This window comes from Aotus nancymaae, unplaced genomic scaffold (genome assembly GCF_030222135.1).
Source record: "Aotus nancymaae isolate 86718 unplaced genomic scaffold, 86718_ANA_hifiasm-v0.15.2.pri h1tg000014l, whole genome shotgun sequence".
NCBI classification, from domain to species: Eukaryota; Metazoa; Chordata; class Mammalia; order Primates; family Aotidae; genus Aotus; species Aotus nancymaae.
The window spans coordinates 47,298,543-47,322,241 of record NW_026988425.1 but is presented as its reverse complement, the minus strand read 5'-3'; the positions used below and the strand labels follow the sequence as shown (position 1 = coordinate 47,322,241).

The 23,699-nt window shown below is 38.5% G+C and overlaps 1 protein-coding gene across 2 annotated transcripts in view; it reads right to left on the bottom strand.

Moving 5' to 3' along the window:
• Window positions 1–23,699, bottom strand: part of ITGA2 (integrin subunit alpha 2) — a 109,410-nt gene that overhangs the window by 80,003 nt on the left and 5,708 nt on the right. The window contains exon 2 of one of the 2 annotated variants that reach the window (XM_064375969.1): window positions 15,342–15,464. The exons of the other annotated variant lie outside the window; for it this stretch is intronic. Within the exon in view, the coding sequence (XP_064232039.1) occupies window positions 15,342–15,399 (58 nt within the window). The 5' untranslated portion in view covers window positions 15,400–15,464. The remainder of the gene's footprint in view (window positions 1–15,341; window positions 15,465–23,699) is intronic. 2 annotated transcript variants of the gene reach the window in all.

Sequence of the window (23,699 nt, the reverse complement as noted above, 5' to 3'; positions counted from 1 at the left end):
GAGGCCAGTTCAATCTGAGCATCTCCTGTTTGCTGGCCTCTCTGGAGCTCCAGCCTGACCATGGTTGCTTCCAGAGTAGCTTCAGATGCCCAACCAGAGTGCTTCCTAGGGCACTTCATCAAAGTTCCTGCACTGGCAGACCATGTCTGGCCATCAGAGGGCTCCAGCAGAACAGCCCCTGCCAATGCACAACGGTTTACCTGCAGCCTCCCCCGATGGCAGCCTCCCTGACCACAGCCTCTTCTCACCACTTTGCCAACACACACTTGTGCACACCCCACACCCCTCCACATCCCCCCAACACTGCTTTGCTGGTCTACACATGCCAGAAGACCTGGTCTCCCCTGCCCTGCCAGTGCATGCTCACCCTACCATATCCCCGGCTGATGTGTGGACACCCTGCTATGCTGGCATGAATGCACACAGCAATACTGGCAACCTCATCCCCCCTGGAATGCTACCCCTGCAGTGCTGCTACCATGCACCACCAGTGGGAACTCATGCAGGAATGCTGCTGCCCTGCTCCTTTTGCGGCCCCAGCCCAGCTGATGCATGTGCACTGGGCCATGCTGCCACAGCCGCTGTCACACAAAAGTGAGCATGGATCCTGCTGCCACCACCCCAGCAAAGAGTTTTGGCTAGCACTACCCATCAGAGTGCTGTGGACAATAGACCGTGAACACTTTGGCCCCTCCAGTGCAGCAGATTCCTAACCTTGAGGGACCAGAGAACAAAGCCAGGGGCCCAGTACCAGTTCCTCAGAGTTAGAGTATGCAGCCTAGGAGAGCAGGGCTGAGCCTTGGTCCTCTATAATCACAGAGACGATACCACTCAACTGAACCCACCTTACACCACAATCAAACCCTCTAAGGGCATCAAAGAAGATAAAAGCAAAAAACGATGCATCCAAAAAGTAGCAATTTCAAAGACTGAAGGAACATCAGCCCACACAGATGACAAAGAAACAGCCAATGAACCCTGACAACTCATAAAGCCAGAATGTCTTCTTACTTCCAAACAACAACACTAGCTCCCCAGCAAAGGTTCTTAACCAGGCTGAAGTGGCTGAAATGGCAGAACTAGAACTCAGAATATGAATAGGAATGAAGAACATCAAAGTTCGGGAGAAAGTCAAACCCAATCCAAGGAATCTCAGGAATACAATGAAATAATACAGGAGCTGAAAGACAAAGTGACCAAATCAAGAAAGAGAAATTCATCTGATTGAGCCGAAAAACTCACTTCAAGAATTTCATAATACAATCATAAGTATTAACAGCAGAATAGACCAAGCTGACGAAAAAGTTTCAGAGCTCAAAGACCAGTTCTCCAAATTAACTCAGAAAAAAATTTAAAAAAAGAATAAAAAAGAATGAACAAAACCTCCAAGAAATATGGGATTATGTAAAGGAACCAAATCTATGATTTATTGGTGTCCCTGAAAGAAAGGGAAAGAAAGAAAGCAACTCAGAAAACATATTTGAGGATATCATCCAAGAAAATTTCCCCAACCTCATTGCAGAGGCCAACATTTAAATTCAGGAAATGCAGAGAACCCCAGCAAGATACCAGACAAAACAATCATCCCCAAGACACAAAGTCATCGGATTCTCCAAAGTTGAAAAGAAAGAACAAATGTTAAAGGCATCCAGAAAGAAGGGCTAGGTCACCTATAAAGGGAACCCCATCAGGCTAATAACGAACCTTACTAGCAGAAACACTACAAGCCAGAGATTTGGGGCCTATATTCAGCATTCTTAAGCAAAAGACATTCCAACCAAGAATTTCATTTCCAGCCAACTAAGCTTCATAAGTGAAGGAGAAATAAGATCTTTTTCAGATAAGGCAAATGCTGAGGGAATTAGTTACCACCAGACCTCTCCCTTACAAGAGGTCCTTAAGGGAGTGCTAGATATGGAAAGGAAAGACTGTTAGCAGCTACCACAAAAACACACTTAAGTACATAGACCATTGACACTGTAAAGCAACTATATAATCAAGTCTGTATTACAATCAGCTAACATGATGATAGGATCAAATCTGCACAACTCAATGTTAACCTTGAGTGTAAATGGACTGAATGCCCCAATTAAAAGGCACAGAGTGACAAGTTGGAGAAAGAAGCAAGGCCCAACTGTATGCTATCTTCAAGAGAACCATCTCACATGTGATGACACCCACAGGCTCAAAGTAAAGAGTTGGAGAAAAATCTACCAGGCAAACAGAGAAGAGAAAAAAGCAGAGACTGCTATTCTAATTTCAGACAAAACAGACTTTAAACTAACAACAATCAGAAAGGACAAATAAGGGCATTACATCATGTAAAGTGTTCAATTCAAAAAGAAGACCTAACTATCCTAATACATATGCACCCAAAATAGGAGCACCCAGATTCATAAAACAAGTCCTTAGAGGCCTAAAAGGAGACTTAGATAGACACACAATAATAATGGGAGACTTCAGCACCCCACTGATAGTCTTAGACAGATCACTGAGGCAGAAAACTAAAAAGATATTTAGAACCTGAATTTGACACTTGACCAAATGGACCTAATAGACATCTAAGAACTTTCTACCCCAAAACAACAGAATACACATTCTTCTCATCTGCACATGGCACATACTCTAACACTGACCACACAATCAGCCATAAAACAATTCTCAGCAAATTGAAAACAAAAACAAAAATCATACCAACCACATTCTTAGACCACAGTACAATAAAAATAGAAATCAGTACTGAGAAGATTGCTCAAAACCAAATAATTATGTCTAAATTAAACATCCTGCTCCTGAATGACTTTTGGGTAAACAATGAAATTAAGGCAGAAGTCAAGAAATTATTTGAAACTAATGAAAGCAAAGATACAACAAACCGGAAGAATCTCTGGGACACAGCAAAGACAATGTTAAGAGGAAAGTTGACAGTGCTAAACACTCACATAAAAAAGTTAGAAAGATCTCAGATTAACAACCTAATATCACAACTACGGGAGCCAGAAAAACAAGAGCAAACCAACTCCAAAGTTAGCAGAAAGAAAGATATAACCAAAATCAGAGCATAACTGAATGAAACTGAGGTACAAAAACCCATACAAAAGATAAAAAAATTCAGGAGTTCTATTTTTTTTTAAAGAATAAACAAGATAGAGTGCTAGCTAGATAAATAAAGAAAAAGAGAGGAAATTAAAATAAACACAAGCAAAAATGACCAAGGGGATATTATCAGCAACCTCACAGAAATACTAAAAACCCTTAGAGTCTATTATGAACACCTCTATTCACACAAACTAGAAAACGTAGAAGAAATAGATAAATTCCTGGAAACATACAACCTCTTAATATTGAACCAGGAAGAAATGGAAACCGTGATTAGACCAATAGTGAATTTTGAAATTGAATGAGTAAAAAAAGGCTTACCAACCAGAAAAAGCCAAGGATAGGATGGATTCATAGCTGAATTTTACCAGATGTATAAAGAAGTGCTGGTACCATTTCTACTGAAACTATTCCAAAAAATTGAGGAGGAAGGACTTCTTTCTAACTCATTCTATGAATACAGCATTATTTTGATACCAAATCCTGGCAGAGACATGATAAAAAAGAAAACTTCAAGCCCACATCCCTGATGAACATAGATGCAAAAATCCTCAATAAAGTACCAGCAAGCCAAATCTAGCAGCACATCAAAAAGCTAATCCACCATGATCAAGTAGGTTTTATCCCAGGATGCAAGGTTGGTGCAACATATGCCAATCAATAAATGTGATTCATCACATGAACAAAACTAAAAATAAAACCTACATGATCATTTGAAGAGATACAGAAAAATCTTTCAATAAAATGTAACGTCCTTTCATGTTAAATACCCTCAACAAATTAGGCATTGAAGAAACATACCTCAAAGTAATAAGAACCGTCTATGACAAACTCACAGCCAACATCATACTGAATGGGAAAAGGCAGAAAGGATTCCCTCTGAGAACCAGAACAAGACAAAGATGTTAACTCATCACTTCTATTTACCATAAAAGCAATCACACAAGAGAAAGAAATGAAAGGCATCCAAATAGAAAGAGAGGAAGTCAAACTATTTCTGTGCAGGTGATATGATTCTATATCTAGAGAATGCCATAATCTCTGCTCAAAAGCTCCTAGATTTGATAAGCAACTTCAGAAAAGTTTCAGAATACAAGATCAACATGCAAAAATCAGTAGCATTCCTATACACCAATAACGTCCAAGCTGAGGGCCAAAAACAAGAAAATAATTCCATTCACAAAAGCCACAAAAAGGATAAAATAAGTAGGAGCACAGATAACCAGGAAAGTGAAAGATCTCTACAGAGACTTAGAAAACACTTATGAAAGAAATCCTAGATGATACAAACAAATGGAAAAACATTTCATGTTTGCAGCTAGGAAGAATCAATATAGTTAAAATGGCCATACTTCCCAATCCAGTTTATACATTCAGTGCTATTTCTATCAAACTATTAATGACATTCTTCACAGAATTAGAAAAAAACTATATTTTAAAATTCATATGGAATCGAAAAGAGCCTGAATAGCAAAAACAATCTAAGCAAAAAGAACAAAGTTAAAGGCATCACATTATCCAACTTTAAACTATACCACAAGGCTACAGTAATGAAAACAACATGGTACTGGGACAAAAATGGATACATAGATGAGTGGCACAGAATAGAGAGCCCCAGAAATAAAGTTGTACACTTACAAGCATCTCATCTTCGTAAAAGTTGACAAAAAAAAAAAAAAAAAAAGAAATAGGTAAAGGACTTCCCATTTACTAACTGGTGTTGGGATAACCAGGTAGTCATATGCAGAAGATTGATACTGGACCCCTTCCTTACACCATACACAAAAATCAACTCAAGATACATTTAAGGACTTAAATGCAAAACCTAAAACTATAAAACCCTGGAAGATAATCTAGGAAATACCATTCTGGACATCGGGTCTGGCAAGGATTTCATGATAAAGATGCCAAAAGCAATTACAGCAAAACAAAAATTGACAAGTGGGACCTAATTAAACTAAAAAGCTCCTGTACAGCAAAAGAAACTATCAGCAGAGTAAACAGACAACTTACAGAGTGGGAGAGGATATTAGAAAACTATGCCTCTGAAAAAGGTTTAATATCCAGAATCTGTATGGAACTTACACAAATTTACGAGCCAAAAACTAAACAACCCCATTAAAAAGTGGGCAAAGGAAAGAAGACATACATGTGGCCAGCAAGTATATGAAAAAATGCTCCCCTCCATTGATCTTTAGAGAAATACAAGTCAAAGCCACAATGAGATACCATCTCACACCAGTCAGCATGGCTATTAATAAAAAGTAAAAAAATAACAGATGCTGGTGAGGTTGTAGAGAAAAGGGATCACTTATACACTGTTGGTGGGAATATAAATTAGTTCTTCCATTGTGGACTTCTCAAAGAACTTGAAACAGAACTACCATTTGACCCAGCAATCCCATTATTAGCTATATACACAAAGGACTATAAATTGTTTTACCATAAAGGCACATGCATGCCTATGTTCATTGCAGTGCTATTCACAATAGCAAAGATATGGAGTCAACCTAAATGCCCATCAATGGTAGAGTGGATGAAGAAAATATTATATGAATACACACACACACACACACACACACACACACCATGGAATACTATGCAGCAACAAAAAAAGAATGAGATCGTGTTCTGCTCAGCAACATGGATGGAGCTGGAGGCCATTATCCTAAGCAAACTAATGCAGGAACAGAAAACCAAATACCACATTTTCTCACTTGTAAGTGGGAGATAAATATTGAGTACACATGGACACATAGAAGGGAACTTTAGACACTGGGGTCTACTTGAGGGTGGAGGGTGGGAGGAAGTTGAACACTGAAAAACTGTCTATCAGGTACTATGCTTATTGCCAGGGTGATAAAATTATCTGTACACCAAATGCCCATGTTGTGTAATTTACCTATATAACAAACCTGCAAATGTACCCCTGAACCTGAAATAAAAGTTAAAAAAAAAGCTATATTATCTGATAAGACCCTTAGGTATACTTACTAACTTCAATAAAGGCAGCATGACCTCAAAATCGAATCCAAGTCTTATTGTTTAAAAATAACAATAATAGAAAGCAATAAATCCTGATGCTTAAGACAGGATCATTTCTTCCTTCTTCAAAAATAAAAATAGAAATTAGTTTTTGTAATATTATTTAGAACTTTCCAGTCAATCCAAGCCACCATTTGGATATAATGTTGCTATCTGGTGCCATGAACAGAAAACCAAATCTCTCTCATGTGTATTAGGAACAAACTCATCCTTTTTTATCCAAATAAATTCAAATGCATCCACAAATATTACAAATTCTCAGCAAGAGTGTACAGTAGGAGAATATTTTCCCACTTTGGAGAAACTGTTAGTCATCATTGAAATTCAAAATGCAGTCCTCATCCTGAGAGAATCTCCACTCTAATGTAGGGTACAGAATGAAGGCCAGGCTGTGTTCAACTTCCTAAGACTGTAATGATATTTTACATATAAATAACCCCTTACTGCTCCCAAGGAGTTTTTTTATAACCATAACAATTTCTTTGTACTTACTTTACACAGATTTTGCTAAAATCAATGATGACAAATTTTCATTACTTACACTCATTACTTATATTTGAAGTGGGCAAATTCTTTCACTTTGTAACTTTGATGTCTGGATGCATAAAACCACATTCTCAGCCTTTAAGATCTTCCATCTCTAGCTCTGACTGGTTCTAATTCCAAAATCTTTCTGATTCTGGGTTTTCTTGGTCCCATCCTCCCTTCCTCCCTTATTACTGCTACCCTCACTTCCTCCTTCCTCACATATTCACCATCACTACATTGAATCTCCCAAAGTTCTTTTTAAATACTATTACTCTGATGCAATCGATTAGAAGAAACTATCTTTGTGTAGAAAAATCCTTGACAAACTGAGGTGCAGATAAAACTTTTAGCGCATCAGTAATAAAGAGGCAGGGCCACTAAGGAGGAAACTGAACAGGACTTTGAGGGAGGCAGGAACAATGACAAGAGGGAAAGAAAGGATGACCAGCATCATAGCGGTGTTGGAAACTTGCAGGAACGGGGATGCCTACCACGGTAGCTGAGTCTGTTTGTATTGCTATCACTGGCTTGCCTCCTCATCTCACCACACCTTGGCGAAAGCTCACTACACACACAAATGCTTTGTATGAATGATTCTGTGGGAGTTAGGGAAGAAAATTCAACCTTTTAGGCGAAATAAAGGAACTACAGTACGAGTCTGCTGGGAAAGACAGTCCTCTATGGGTCTCTTGCCCCTTTACACATTTTAATGAATGCATTAGTTTCCTCTGGCTGCTGTAACAAATTACTGCAAATGTTGTGGTTTAAAAGAGCAGAAGTTTATTCTCTCAGAGTTCTGGAGGTCAGAAGCTCAAAATCAAGGCGCTGGCAGGGCTATGCACCCTCTGGAGGCTCCAGAGGAGAATCTATTTTTTGCTTCTTGGGGCCATGAGCATGCCTTAATGTGTGTCTGAATCACTCCTATCTCTATCTCCGTGGTCACATCACCTCCTCCCGTTTATGTGTATCAAATCTCCCTCTGCTTCACTCTTCCAAAAACATTTGTCATTGGATTTAGGTCTCACCCAGATAATCCAGGATGTTCTCATCTCAAGATCCTTAGCAATTACCTCTGTAAAACCCCTTTTCCAATCACTGGTTCCAGTGATTAGGACGTGGACATATCTTTTTGGGAGCCACTACACTCTGTTCACCTGGCCTCCCAAAATTCACATTCACGTCACATGCAAAACACATTCATTAAGGCGTCTCAACATTTCCAAATGGCTCAACCCATGACACAATTAACTCTGAGCTCAAAATCTCATCTAAATATTGTCAGCTGAAAAGTCCCAAATCTCATCATCCAAATTTGGTGTGAGTGAGATGCCAGGCATGATCTGTCCTCGGGCAAAATCCCTCACCATCTGTAGGCCCATGAACCTAGCAAACAAGTTATTTACTTCCAAAATATAATGGTGGGGCAGGCATCTAATAGACATTCCCATTTCAAAAGACAGCAATTGGAATAAGTAAAAGGATCACCAATCTTAAACAAATTTGATACCTAGCAGGAAATTTTCCATTAGATTTCAAGGCCTGAAGATAATCCTCTGTTGCTCGGGCCTCTGTTCTCCAGGCCCATGGCAACATCATAGGCCTCTGGGCCCTCAACAGCTCCTCCGGCCTTTGCCTCTTTATCACCTTCAGTCAAAGATGGCAATGTTTCCGCTGAGATAACATTCTTGAAAAAACTTGTAGGCTTCTTCCGTAGGTAATGCAGGATTCATGCCACTGAACAAAAGAGCTCTCCACAGGAAATCTTTCCTGGATAAAACTCTCTATTCCTGATTGTGGCTGAGATGGTTGAGAGGATCCAGCAACCATATATATATCTGATCTGTTCCACAAAAGGATGTCTAGTCACACCCTTTGCTTTCAGAGCTTGCTTTCCTAACAATGATCTCCTAATTGAGTGTCTCAGTTCCTGCTGTTACAACGAAGTACCATCAATTGGGTGGCTTGAAAACAACAGAAATTTATTTCTTAACAATTCTGGAGATAGAAGTCTAAAAACATTGTGCAGCATGGTCAAGTTCTGGTGACAGCCTTCTGCCAAGTTTCAGGCTGCTGACTTCTCACTGCATTCTTACAAGGCAGGAAGAGTGCTCTATCCACATATCCAAATGGCCTGATGACTTTGCAAAAAATCGACCTCCAAATGCCATCACACTGGGGACTGTATTTTGACACACACATTTTGGAGCGACACAAACATTCAGCCCATAACACTCAGCATATATATATACACATATACATATATATGTAAAACATATATACATATATATAAAACATATATATGTATATATGTAAAACATATATACATATATATAAAACATATATATGTATATATGTAAAACATATATATGCTGAGTGTTATGTTTTACATATATGTATATGTAAAGCAATCTGATAGGCTGAGATTTTGCCAGATCATCAAGTGTTGATCCTTCAAGTTATCTCTTTCCTCTCACAGTTTAGTATATCAAGCAGGTAAAAAGCAGTCTACAGCTTGAACATTTTTCTTGAAAATTTGCTCAGCTAAGTATCCAAGTTCCTCACGTAAAAACTGTGTGCTTTCTGCACAACTATGAGACCCAATTAGGCCAAATTTTCTGCCACTGTATAATGAGGACATCTCCAGCAGTTTCCCACAGCACATTCCTCATTTCCTTCTGAGCCCTCACCACAAGTAGCTTGAGCCTTCATGTTTTTACCATCCGTTTTCTCAAGGCAATCTACAGAAACCCTCTTTCCAAATAAGGTAATGCTCATAGGTTTTCAGGGATTAGAATAGAGACGTATTTTGTGGAGACCACCATTCAACTCAATATAATGGGTATATCAAGAATGCAAGACTCTGAATACTATTTACCTGGGCCATTTCTTAGCGTTATGTTTATAGTGAATAATATTGAGGGGTGAGATAATCTCTTCCCCCAGGTCAAAGAGCAGGCTTGCTGACTGCTTGCCGTAAAACAGCAGGTCCACTAACCTCATTGTTTCTTTCCTGTAGGCACAGTCCACTGTGTGCAGGTGTCCGTCTCAGCCCCTTCATGTAACACCATGACACTAGAGCGGAGAAAGGGGAACCGATAGAAGCATGCTCGTGCTCATGCTGCCTGCTGTGCTGTGAGTAACAAAGTCCTTCCCTGACTCATGACTGTCATGGCATCTGGCAGCATCCATGAGACAGTACTAACAGGCTAATGTATTGACCGCACCTAGGGTCAAATCAAATACCAGACCTGGCAGAGTGGAGAATAAACACTCTGCAGTCAGGAAGTGAGGGCCCGGATGGTAATGAAAATGTACCTCTCCTGGGAGTTCAGAGAAATCTTGAGAGGGCATTGCATTTTCTTATAAAAATGGAATAGGCTTTTGAATAAATCTTATCTCAATTTTAAGAGGCAGAGAGACAGACTCTAGCTGACATCTGGCAATAATGTCCTGCTTCATGATTTGCAGCTATTTGTTTTTTACAGTGTGTACATATATCATATGTTTGACACTTACTTTGTGTTCGTATCAAAGAAATACATGAGTGTCACTTCGATGGCCAGAAATAAACCCTTAAAATACTATTAAGCCTAAAGGGATATTACAAACTGAATCCTGTCTCTCTCAAAACTCCTATATGGAAGCCCTAACCCCCAATGCAATTGTAGTTAGAGAGAGAGCCTTTAATGAAGTGATTAAGGCCAAATGAGGTCCTAAGAGTGAAGCCCTAATCCAGTATGACTGGTGTCCCTCCGAGAAGAAGACCACCTAGTCTGTGACATTTTGTTTTGAGAGCCCGAGCTGACTAATTTAGGAGAAAGTGAATTACAAGGAGAAAGTAGATTACATCCAAAACTTCCAATTTACTATTTTAGGTTTCGAAGATAATTCTGCCCATACGTACATGCACAAATATAAATATAAGGACAGATATACACTAATTCCAGTTGTATCATTGAAGGTGTATGTTTTGTGTGAAAACAATCCAAAGCTGTTTCCTTTTGTTTTGTAACTGCATTAAGTCCTGGAGTACTGCGGTACATGTTTAGGTCATTTGGAAGCCCTTTCACATCTCAAAAATGTAATCTTCAGGCCCGGAACATCTCCAAAAGCCCATGTCAATTGCCCCTAGTATCTATTTATTATGACTTAGTGCTTCCTAACAACTCAGCAGATTCTCCCTTTTTCATAAGGCTGCTGGAGGGTAAGCCGCCATCTGGTAGACTTGCTGTCTCCCAGTGGCTGAGAGGAAGACAGTGAAATGCAGAAGAAAGTGTGTTGGCCCAAGAGTTACTAGAAATACCATGTCATGAATTCACTTTCTACTTCTCCACTTCTTCCTAAATTTCTTCTATGTGAAAGGATAGATTTTCTCTCTTTCTTTCTCTCTCCCCTTCTTTCTCTCTCTCAAAATAGCATATTTTGTACAAGTCAGTGCCTGTCATCTCACTTGCTCATTAGCAGGATACGTCTCACATATCTTGAGGCAATGTATGGAGAAAACAGACATAACTGAAGTTAGTATTTCTTTTATTATATCCCTGTTCACAGGTCATTTCTCTACAAACTTTTGATTAGGATCTTTTCTAACCATTCCAGCCTGTACCCACCTTTCTTCCAACTCCTTTGATACCATTTGCAGCTCTTATTGTAGTGTACTTCCTGGAAATCTAACTGATTGCCTGACACACTTACGTAACACGTTTTTTCCTAGTTTGGGGCTCTAGAGCTTTTGATCACCTCTTCACGTGACAGCAGTTTTATTAAGTCTTATTCTCTAAAGAGAATAATAGAATTCATTTTTTTCTTCTAGCATGCTAAATTGAATTTTTTAAATTATCATTACTCGTAGTTAGGAGAAGTTCCTTTCACTTTCACATCTCCGTATTTGTAATGCCATGCACATGTTTAGGACTGTAAGTTTGCATAGGAGCTACAGCATTTCGAACATAGGAGGTTTGTAAAACAAACCTCACGTTTTGTTTTACAGTGATTAATCCAGAAACTCTGAATCGATGAAGTCGAATAATGAATTTGTTTTTGATGTTCTTGTTGTTGAAATACGTTGTGTTGGGATACAAAAGAGATGGTGACTTTAACTTCTTGCACGTTGAATGAAAATATCTGGCACTGTGAAAACACAGGAAGGGAAGTGCACAGGGAGGGCCCCTGAACCCTCAGCTTCACTTGTTTTATGATAAATCTGCCTTTGACCCTGGCAGAGAGGGGCTGTGTCTGTTTTGTTCACTGATATATTCCCCAGTACTTAGAATAATGCCTTGCACATGGTCGTGGTTCAATAATGATTACTGAATAAACACTGATTGCTTCACCTTTCCACCTAACAATAAGTTACGCATATAATAGGAGATTAATAAAGACCAGGTTAAGTAACTAATAAATCCTCAGAGTTCTAGACTGATTCAAAGGAAAATGCTGGAATGCAGGCTACTGCGCAGGTATATACATCAATGAATTAAAAGATAGATTAATTTTAAAAATATATGCATATATATACATACATATGTTCATGCAAACAAACACACTGTATTTTCTATTTAGAATTTGACAGAACATTTAACTTTTTTCAAAAATCTAGCTATAGGAGAACCCTAAAAAGAAGACTGACTATATTATGGGGTGATGGCATGCCAGAAGTATGCAAATACTACTAATAGATGTAAAGCATTTTTTTTTTTTAAATTTCACAATTGTAACTTTTCTTTTTAAATTTTATTTTAAGCTCTGGGACACATGTCCAGAATGTTTGTTACCTAGGTAAATGTGTGTCATGGTGGTTTGCTGCACCTATCTATCCATCAGCTAGGTATTAGGCCCTGCATGCATTAGCTATTTATCCTGATGCTCTCCCTTCTCCCGCCCCCTCTGACAGGCCCCAGTGTGTGTTGTTTCCCTCCCAGTGTCCATGTGTCCTCATTGTTCAGCTTCCACTTATGAGTGAGAACAGGTGGTGTTTGGTTTTCTGTTTCTGTGTTAGTTTGTGATGTACAGCATTTTTTAAACTGAAAGGTCCATTTACTGAGCAAAGCCAACAGTGTATCATAGTGCCTAAGAGCTTGGCCTCTGAGGTTTGAATAGTTCTGTGACCTTGAGCAAGTTCCTTATTTTGTATAAGCCATTGCTTTCCCATCTGCAAAATAGATATGATGTGTATGTTTACCTCATTGCGGTCAGACAATGCATATAAAACTCTAGACCCAGTGTCTAACAAATAGTAAATACTTAGACTGTTTTTGTTTTTACGATGAGAATCATTATGCACTACTGAGGGGGCACACTTCTTGAGAAATTTTATAAGGCATACCAATTTATTATCACACTTTCATCTCTCTCTCTTTTTTTTTTTTTAGGCAGAGTCTTGCTCTGTCGCCCAGGCTGGAGTGCAATGGTGTGATCTTGGCTCACTACAACCTCCGCCTCCCGGGTTCAAGCGATTCTCCTGCCTCAGTCAGGAGAATCGCTGGCATTACAGGTGACCGCCTTAGCTAGGAAAGTAGTTGGCATTACAGGTGCCCACCACCATGCCTGGCTAGTTTTTGTATTTTTAGTAGAGACGAGGTTTCACCACATTGGCCAGGCTGGTCTCAAACTTTTGACCTCAAGTGATCTGCTTGCCTCAGCCTCCCAAAATGCTAGGATTATAGGCGTGAGCCACCGTGCCCACCCCCCACTTTCATCTCTAACATAAAAAGTATATCCTGAGCAAATTTCTATTTAAGCTTCTGAAAACTGCTGTCTAATGGGTAGGAGGATGACATGTTGCTGCTTTTTGCTGAGGCACACAAGAAGCACACCACAAAAGCCAAGAAAATATTATCTGTCCATGGACCCTCCAGGAAGTCACACAAACAGGAAGTGGGGTTACTCAGACCCTGACTCTGAACCTAAGCAAATAGACTCCAAACTCTGAAGTATTTCTAATCATTACTCAGAGTGTGTATGGCAACGGGAAATGGTCATAGGTCACATTGGATCTTTTGAACACATACATCACCACAGGAAATCTCATTTTACAAAAGCATTGTCTTCATGTTGAAAGGACAGTAATGCAACTGGAAAGCCCCCTCCCCCCAAAAAACAAACCAACTAAACTTAGAAGTTGTAGGCCCTTGGAAATAACTATACACTGTGTAAAGTTTTAAGCTCTGTAATCTTTGGCTTATGGCTCAGCCCTTAAAATGTTAGAAGAAAAGCCAAAAGCACAAAAGGACCCCTACAACTGCTTTTGGAAGGTAGTGGCATAACATTTCCCCTTGCTTTTATTAAAAAAGCAATTTTCTTAAAAAGTCCTTGCTTTAAGTGTCAAACTTTACATTCACCAAGGATCTAGGTGCTACTATTCTCCTGTACAGGTGACATTAGAAATGGAAAGAAGAGCTTCTGGAAGGGGGCTGGCTGCCTCAATCCTCCAGTTCCCCAGGTCTGACACTCTGTGGGTATACGATAGGCACTCCATAAAAGTCCCTTAAGAAGGTCCCTTAAATAAACAAATGATGATAAAAATGGATGCATACCAAGCGTACTGATCTTTTTTTTAATGTTACATATGCTTTTACAATCTGCAAAATATTTTTTCATTTACAATCCCATTTGATCCTCCCCTTGACCTAACAAGGTAGGGAATTGTTTTCCTGTGACTTGTTTTCTGTCACCCAGAAAAATGATGGCATTTAACTTACTTTTCAGAGAAGGAATTCTCTTTATGTTGCCATGAACGTGAAATGTGCTTAATACATGTTTGTTTCGTGCAGCGGTGCTCAACTGGATGCAATTTTATCCCTCAGAGGACATTTAATAATGTCTGGGAATATTTTTGGTTGTCACTCTGCGGCAGCTGGAATAGTGTATTGCTATTAACGTTTAGTGGGTGGAAGCCAGGGCTGCTGATCAGTAACCTGCAATGCACAGACCAGATACCCCACCCTACCCTGCTACTTCAAAAACAAAAAATTATCTGGCCCCGATTGTCAGTAATATCTATGCCCAAACATTGGTCTAAGCAACAAATGGGGTCTTGCTTTGTCTCTCAAAAGCTTTTAATCCCAGCACTTTGGGAGGCTGAGGAGGGCAGATCGCTTGAGCCTAGGAGTTCAAGACCAGCTCAGGCAAACATTGTGAGACCCTGTCTCAAAAATAAAAATAAATAATGAATGGTCTTGTGAGCACTATTAAGTTCATTAAGCTACTATTTTGTTTAAAAATGTGTCGGGGAATTTTTTTGACACTTCCCATCCAGTGGTGGAATCTAAGTCTCCTCCACCTGAATCTAGGTGAGACTTTGTGATTGCTTTGATGAATAGATGCAATTGTGTGATTTCTGAGTCAAGGTCGGGAAAGTCCATCCATTCTGCCAGTTTCTTTTGGGATGGTTTCCTTTGGTGCCCTACTCACCATGCAAGAAGTCAGCTTACTCAGAGGGTGCCACGTGGAGAGGCTTGAGGATATCACAGGAAGAGAGAGAGCTGCCTCCCTCTGACAGTATGTGAGAGACTTCGAGTGAGACTGCCCAGCCGGGCCATTCTCAAAGCCCCGACCCAAGACACCAGGAAAGATAATACATGAGGTTGTAGTTTTATGTCACTAAATTTTAGGGTAACTGGTTACATGTCAAGGGATAACCAGAACAATCTATACATTCAGTTACTCACAGTCAAGTGCTCTGGCAAACAGAATGTCTTCCCTCTCCCTTAAAGGGTTCTGACCCATGGAAGTGTGGAAATCTTAACTAGAAGATTGCCATTCCTCAAGTCAAAATGGATTGTAATCAGCCCCTGTGGGGAATAAAAGACAAAGGGCAGTTTGTCAAAGAGATTTTGAGAGGGAGACCCAATGGGTAGCTTAAAATGATGGACAGTATACTGGCTGGAGTGTTCTGTCCAGGTTAGAGTCCTGGGCTTTAGTCATTTCAAAGCTGGTTATCATAAGAATAAAGCAGGACGCTGAACTAAACGATATCTTGAGGTTTCTTCTAGGTCAAAATTCTAGAATACCCTAATCTAAAAATCTAAAAATATTTTGTCAGAAGGCATTTTTAAATTGTAACTTGAAAAAATGCACCCTCATGAATAAAAAGAATGGGAATAAATATGGAACACCACTTTATATCCATCAAAATGAAAATTTAATGTTGGTGAAATCGGTAAACTCCCCCATTACAGATGGCTACACTGTTCCACCTGCAACAAGAGCTAAAAAGTACACCCACTCTTCGACACAGTAATGCCCCTTCTGGAAATGATCCAAACGTAAAAAGAAAAGAAAAAATTTCTTGCACAATGATGTTTATAGCTACATTATTTACAATGGGGGGCAAAATATCCCACAGGAAACAACCTAAATATCCAACAATGGGACAATAGTTAACCAAGGCATGGAAGGATGCATTAAAGCTATAAATATAAAACTCACATGGAAACGTATGTACAAAATATATTAAGTGAAAAAAGTGCAGTATTTATCTGCATGTAAATAGTGAGTATATCTATGTAAGGATTATATTCATGTAATCACACGTAAATATCAAAAGAAATAAACATAAATTTTTTTCTGTTGAGTATTTCAGTATGTGTCATTTTTCTGCAAAGATATTTAAAAAGATATTTAAATATTCAGCTTTATAGAGAAATATCTATAAAATAAAATTATTAATCAAGTTTAGTATTTCACTGGACACATTTACTTCACATTTAAAGAAAAGGGAGTAAATAATACAAGCAAATATACAGATATATATTAAAAAGTGAGTTGAATTTATTAGCTAAAAATATTTTCTACTATAAAATTAAATTTTTAGAATACCAACCAATAATAAATATAGTTTTAGTCAATTTTGAAAAAAATCTACTTTTCTCAGTGAAAATGCCTCATCAATAAATAGTATGAGGGAAATTCGGAAAATCAAAAATCAATATATTTTTTAAAGTGGGCTCTAAAACACTACTCTAGATTCTCTCCTCTGGCAATAAAGGACTTGGTTATTTTAACCAACTCTCCCACTGAAGATCACTGAAAAATCTGGAAGAAATATAAAAAAAGATACTTAAGATGTCTTCTAAACCATCAAATTGCTAAGAAGATGGGGTGAATAAAGAAGTTCAGAGAAATGACTCAGGCAGGCAGTTAAATAGTTTTTTTTTTTTTTTTTTTTTTTAGAAAGGGCCTTGCTGTGTCACCCAGGCTTACTGCAGCCTTGACCTCTCAGGCTCAAATGATCCTCTTGCCTCAGCCTCTGGTGTAGCCAGGACTACAGGCATGCTTCATCGTTCCTGGCTAATTTTTAAAAATTTTCTTTTGTAGAAACAGAGTCTCACTATATTGGTCAGTCTGGGTTCAAATTCCTGGCCTCAAGAAATCCTCTTGCCTTGGCTTCCCAAACTGTTGGGGAGTTGAGTCACTTTTTGTCTTGCTAGAGGACAGTGAGGAAAGGGATTCGCCAATCCTAAAAATGATGTGAAAAGTGAAATCCAAGACCTGTCAAAAGCAGGGTATCTGATAAAGCATACCAGGAATAGAGTTTATGCTCAAAACCACTGCTCCTTAGATGACATGTGAACCATCAGTAAAGCAGCCCTTGAATGGATTGTCTGGGTAACTTAAAAAATATCAAGCCCTAAAATTGTATGAAACTGATGGGGAATTCTAGTACCTCCAAGGTATTGCTCCAATTAGTAAAAATCACGCCTCAGATAAACCTCACTGGTCATCACACTGCCACTGAAAAGCTTCTAGGGTGTTGTCTCAATAGAAGCAAATGAAAATGCTTTCTTGCTAGGCATGGTGGCTCGCACCTGTAATCCCCAGCACTTTGGGAGGCTGAGGTAGGTGGATCACTTGGGGTCTGGAGTTCAAGACCACCCTGGCCAACATGATGAAACCTTGTCTCTACTAAAATACAAAAATTAGCCAGGCCTGATGGTTCGTGCCTATATTTCCAGCTACTCAGGAGGCTGAGGCAGGAGAATTGCTTGAATCCAAGAGTCAGAGGTTGCAGTGAACCAAGACTGCATCACTGCACTCAGCTTGGGGAACAGAGCTGGACTTCATCTAAAAAATACTTAACGCTTTCTATAGAAAAATATGATCCCAAGCCTCAAACTCTTTTGTCAAATAATTTTTTCTAATATAATGTCTAGCTAAGATAAGCAGGCACCGGAGGAATGAAGGCAATATAAATGAGAACCAGCACTAACTTTATAAAAGTTGTGAAGGGAACAAGCTCAACTTAAACATTTTAGCAAAGAAATTTAGAAAAGAACCAAATAGACACTCATAAACTGAAAAATATAATAACCAACATTAAGAACTCAATAAATGTTTTAACTCCAGAATAGACATTGTTGAAACAAAAATTAGTGAATAGTAATATAGGGTAAAAGAAACTAACCAGAATGAAATGTAGGCAGACATATGGAGGGACAATATATTAGAAAGAGTAAGAAACAAAAAATTATAGAATAATCACACTCATGAACATGAATACAAAATTTCTAGGCAAAATCCAGCAACCTATAAAAAGAACATGTTGATCAACCTGGGTTTATACCACAAATATCAGGTTGTCATCATATTTGAATATCAATCAATATAATTTTCCACATTAATAGATTAAAGAAGAAAAATTTATGTGATCATCAATAGATGCAGAAAAATATTTATAAAAGTTACTACTCAATTCTAACTTTAAAATATCTCTTAGCAATCTAGTGACAAAGGAGAACTGTGTGATAAAAATACTATACTATTTACTCTGCAGTGGTGAAAATGAAAGAACTATATTTACGTGCAACATACAGATTAATCTGACAAACACAATGTTAAAAAAGTCAAAAATAAAATAATATGTATTGTATAACTGTATTTGTGTGTATACTTAAAATATAGCAAAATTAAACCCTTGAATGTAGCTATATATTTAACTAGTAGGAGTATAAATGAAAGCAAGGAAATTACAAGGATTTGTGATTGGGAAAGAACATGTAGAGGACTTCTGGGATCCTTGAAATATTTTATTTTTATTTATTTTTTCGACCTGAGTTGTGGTTACACAACATTTTAAAAAATAATGTGTTAAGCTGTAAGACACGCTTCCATGGATATCTCACACACCTATATATCTACTGAGTATGCCTGAGATGCAAGACCCTGATGACTCTTTACCATGGTATTTCTCAGGATTGTTTTTGCAGTGAGCAGCTTTGAAGAATGAGGTAACATCTCCCTGTGGGACAAAGAACAGACTTTCTGACTTGCTACAAAACAGCAAATTCACCAAGCTCAGTGTTCCTTTTCTGTAACGCAACCTACTGCTTGTTCAGGCATCTACATGGGCCTCTGTGTTGCCCCTCTGTGTCTTGGAAGGCAAAGGGTACTAGCACAAATATGCTGATCAAGTTGCTTGCTGTGCAATGAGTAGTAAAGACTTTTGTCTCTGACCCAGAAGTTTCATGTCTTCTGCCAGCATCCGTGAAATAGCAACAAACAAAATTACAATTCTAAGTAGAGTAAAATGAAACTCAAGTCTTAAAAAGTTGTACATTTATTTTTAATGCATTTGTTTACATGTATGTTACATTTTACAATAAACAAAGGTTTTAAAATTTACTGTATTTGAATTTTTTTTTTCTTTTTTTAAATACTTTTCTGAGTGCTTACTATGTGTTAGGCTCTGGGAATACAATGATAAATAGGACAGAAGGTAATCTTAAAGGATGTATTCAGTGGGAGACACAGCCAAGCTGAAGGTAAATTATGGTGCTGATTTATAAGAACAGAAAACGATTTGGGGGAAAAATGTTATCTGTACTGTCCCAATACTTTCATTAATCTTGTTATTTGTCAACAGAGCTATCCTAGTTAGACATGTCATGAAAAAGGAAAAACATTTTAAAAGCAAACAAATTCTGTCAAAGAAGTGAAAAGAAATTTGTCAAATAAAGGAATATTTTAGCAAATTTAGATACACTTACAAATAGAATTATTTTTGCATATACTGATTGGAAAGAAGTAGAAATTTTTCAGCTTAGCCTTCATTCAGAATGTCTTTAATCCTGTTACTGTAGTTGTCATACATGGCTCATAGATTCATCAGTCATTGAATAAAATAGTGCCAAGAACCCTTGATACAAGTGAAGATGATCTGGACCTGTCTTCTCAGCTTGCAGTGTGTAGGAGCTATAGCTGAGTTCTGAATGGGTTATTGAAATAGAATGCGACACTGCTGTGGAAGGGTCCAAGTGAAGAGTGATACCTAAACTGGATGAGAGGATTGCTAGGCTTCTCAGGGTGCATGAACCTCAGTGAAATTAAGATTTAAGCAATGCACAGAATGGAGGTTGGGGCTAAAGAGTATTCCAGAAAGAGAGGACATGGACAAAGGCAGGAACTTATGGGACTTCACTTTTTTTTCTTTTCTTTTCTTTTCTTTTTTTTTTTTTTGAGACAGAGTCTGGCTTTGTCACCCAGGCTGAAGTGCAATGTACATCTCAGCTCACTGCAAACTCCACCTTCCAGGTTCAAGCAACTCTCCTGCCTCAGCCTCTTGAGTAGCTGGGATTACAGGTACTTGCCACCATGCCTGGCTAATTTTTTTGTATTTTTAGTAGAAACGGGGATTCACCATGTTGGCCAACTCCTGACCTCAACCTCCCAGGCTGAGGCGAGCCGCCTTGGCCTCCCAAAGTGCGGGGATTACAGGCATGAGCCATCACACTTGGTCTGGGACTTCACTTTTAAAAAGAGCTAAGGTGATAGCTCACTTGAACCACAGCAAAAAAAAAAAAAAAAAAAAAAAAAAACAAAACTATAAAATGACACTAATATATTAAAGGCTGATTATTTGGAGGGCAAAAACTAAATACTGTATAATAATAATGGCATTTCTTGCACAAATTTTTAATCATTTTTCAATGTGGCATTAGATTTTTTCATTAGGGTTATTCATTACATTTTTATCCTGAAAGAATAATAAAGATCACATAAAACTGCTCTAATTTCCAGGACTAAGTTTTTCCTCCCCTCCACCACCCAGGGAACAATGTTGATAAGTACATAGAAAACTAAGTCAATTATTTGGAATATCTATTTTTATGCACCAACATTCACAGTATGGTTTAGAAGAGGTTACAAAATCCAGGATGGTTTGGGGTCTCTATTCTAACAAGCATCCAAGAAGCTATTGGTTAAAGGACCCGAAGACAACTGGTAAACAATCTGGAATAGAGCTGTCTGACTGAACTGACCCGAAGCCAGCTTGTGTTCAGTCTGCATTTCTACATGGTATCCATGGAAATGAGATCAGGCCTGCACAAAGACAAACAAAGGCCACCTTCAAATGAATCCGGGAGAATGACAACTGCCAATGTTCAAGGCGTCCATCGGTGCAATAGCTTTGCTCATGCCTTTCAAAACACAATGAAGTAATCTCTTACGCTGACAATACAGTGACTCTTTTATTTCCATTTTTTTTTTTTTTTTGGAACGCTCTTTTATTTCCACTGCTCTGTTTAAACATTAACCTCATTTTTATACAGAAAGCCTTTCAGTGATTGGGAGTTGTGTGGCTTCTGTTGCAAAAACTGTCTCTAGACACTTTAAACTAATAAATGGAAGAATTGCAGTCACCTTTTCAGAACAGGATAATAATGCAGGAATCTTTGCTGACAGAATTGCAAAGTTTCTGTTACCTATTTGGGCAACAGAACAGACAAGTCTCTCAAAGGAAGTAAAATACATTTGAAAATCATTAACTGTCCCAACAGTCTCTGGAGCTGAAAACATTAGCCAAATATGCAGTTCAAGTTTATACTGGTTATAAAATGTAAAGTACATGTTCAAGAGTTAGCAGGCATAGACTAGATAAAACACTTGGATATAAGCACTTTAATTATGCCTAACAAAATTATGAATAGACATCAACTTCTTTTCTAATTTATGATTCAATGAAAATGTTTTAAAATGCTTTGAAAACAACACTAAGGTACAGGACAAAAAGCTTTCACATTTTACTAGCAAAATCTTTCAGAACCAACACTATTTCTCTGTGATATATGAGACAATTATTTCTAAAAAGATTATTTTGGGGATCTTTATTAAACTAGATAGAAATAAGGAATTGAAAGCTTAACTGGAGAGACATAAATCTATATTTCTAAAAGAACATGTTTGTTTTTTCAGAAATCTGACTAAAGCACTAATACTAATTCTACCACTGGAATTGATATGTTATATATTACATGCCTGAAAAACAGCTTATTAATCATAACTACATTAGTGTGAAAAGTATCTTTGAAAGCAAAATGTGTAAAATGGGCTCATCAATCTAAGCAGCTGGAGGATGGGAAATACCTTTCTCCATACCTCTGCTTTCTTCCCTCATTGCGTACCTGGATCAACTTCACCTTTCTCTGATCAGTGAATATCCTCTCTATTTCATAGCCTAGAGCCTACTTTGCCTACCTTCCCATGATCACCCCTAGCCCTTAATCAGGGGCTCCTTTCTGCCAGAGCTGTTACTGGTGCTGGACATCTAACTTTCTTCCTCTCCTTTGTCTCTGATAATATCCTTTGTATAGTTATCAAAGCTCCTCCCGTTCCCTCAGTTTTTTTTGTACAATGGGTCTCTGCCACATACAGATACCTCAATGCAATTTTAAAACATAACGAGTATACCATGCAGCACCGTAAGTAACAGAAATAAAAAATCTCCTTATAATAATTTTGATGCAAGCCTTTCCCATGTTTGTTTAAAGGCAGCTGCTCCCATCTTACCTCTCTTGCTACTCTCCCCTCCCTCTTACTATCATACGAAACTTTCTGACACTCTCTAAGTTTCCTCATCTTCCATTTACTTCTCACTACACTCTGTTCTGATTTCTCTTTTTTGCACTCCATGGAGACTGCCCTTTAAGACTGACAGACTTGCTTGACTTCTGTGAAAAAGTCAACCCTATTCACCACCTCCTCCTTCTCCAAATACTTCTGTGCTACCCCATTCTTTCCAGTTGTCTTTCTACTGCTCCGGCTGTTCCTATTCTCTCCCTTCACACCTCCTCTTCCTCACCTGACCCTCTAAAACAGTTCCTTGAGTCATGGCCGAAGCCACCTTCTAGTTTCTTTGCCTGACTCATCTTGTTAATGTCATGTCTTCAATTACTCTCTAGGTGCCAATGACTCCTAAATCTCTATCCCCATCTTACTTTCCTGCCTATTCCTAACACCACTACATATAACTATTTGTTAACTAGACACGTGCACCCAGGTGTACATCTAGAGGTCTCAAACTCAATCTGTTGACCTGAACTGATCATCTTTTTCCTCCAACTTGCTCTCCTTCAGCACTGCTTATCTCAGAGAATGACACATTAACTGACTTGTCCATAACAGAAACCTAAGCATCAGCCTTGTCTTCTCCCGCTTCTCCACCTCATAGTAAATCAGTCATTAAATCCTGTTCATTCTTCTTCTTTAATGCCTTTCCAATAAAGTCTCCACTCTCTTTCTCTACTGCCACTATCTGAGTTTTTACCATCATCTCACAACTGGTCTCCTAAACTAAAACTAAACATATTTTTCCCTAAATAGTCTTGGTGCCTTCCACCTGGCCTCCAACCAATGCACTCTCCTCATCTGATCATGTCAGCCCCCTGTTCAAGGTCCTTCAAGACCTTTCTATTGTCCTCAGGATAAAACCCTTGGTCTATATCATGATTCACAAGCCCCTTCAAAGTCTGGTGGTTGCAACTCAGCTTTCACTCTCTGGGAACAACTTGAATACCACATTCTGGGCATAATGACCATCTGCTTTCAGTGCAGCAGTATCCTATTCAAGAACCTAAACATCTGCCCCAGGAACTAGGAGATGAGTCCTATTGCTAGTTATGTTTCTTTTCTAGTATCACTTACATCCATTTTAAAAGAGAGAAACTGTACTCCAGGATCTCTGAGGTTCTTCATGGCAGAAAGACATCTCAGGAGGCTCAACACTTCAATGCATCATAATGATATCCCTC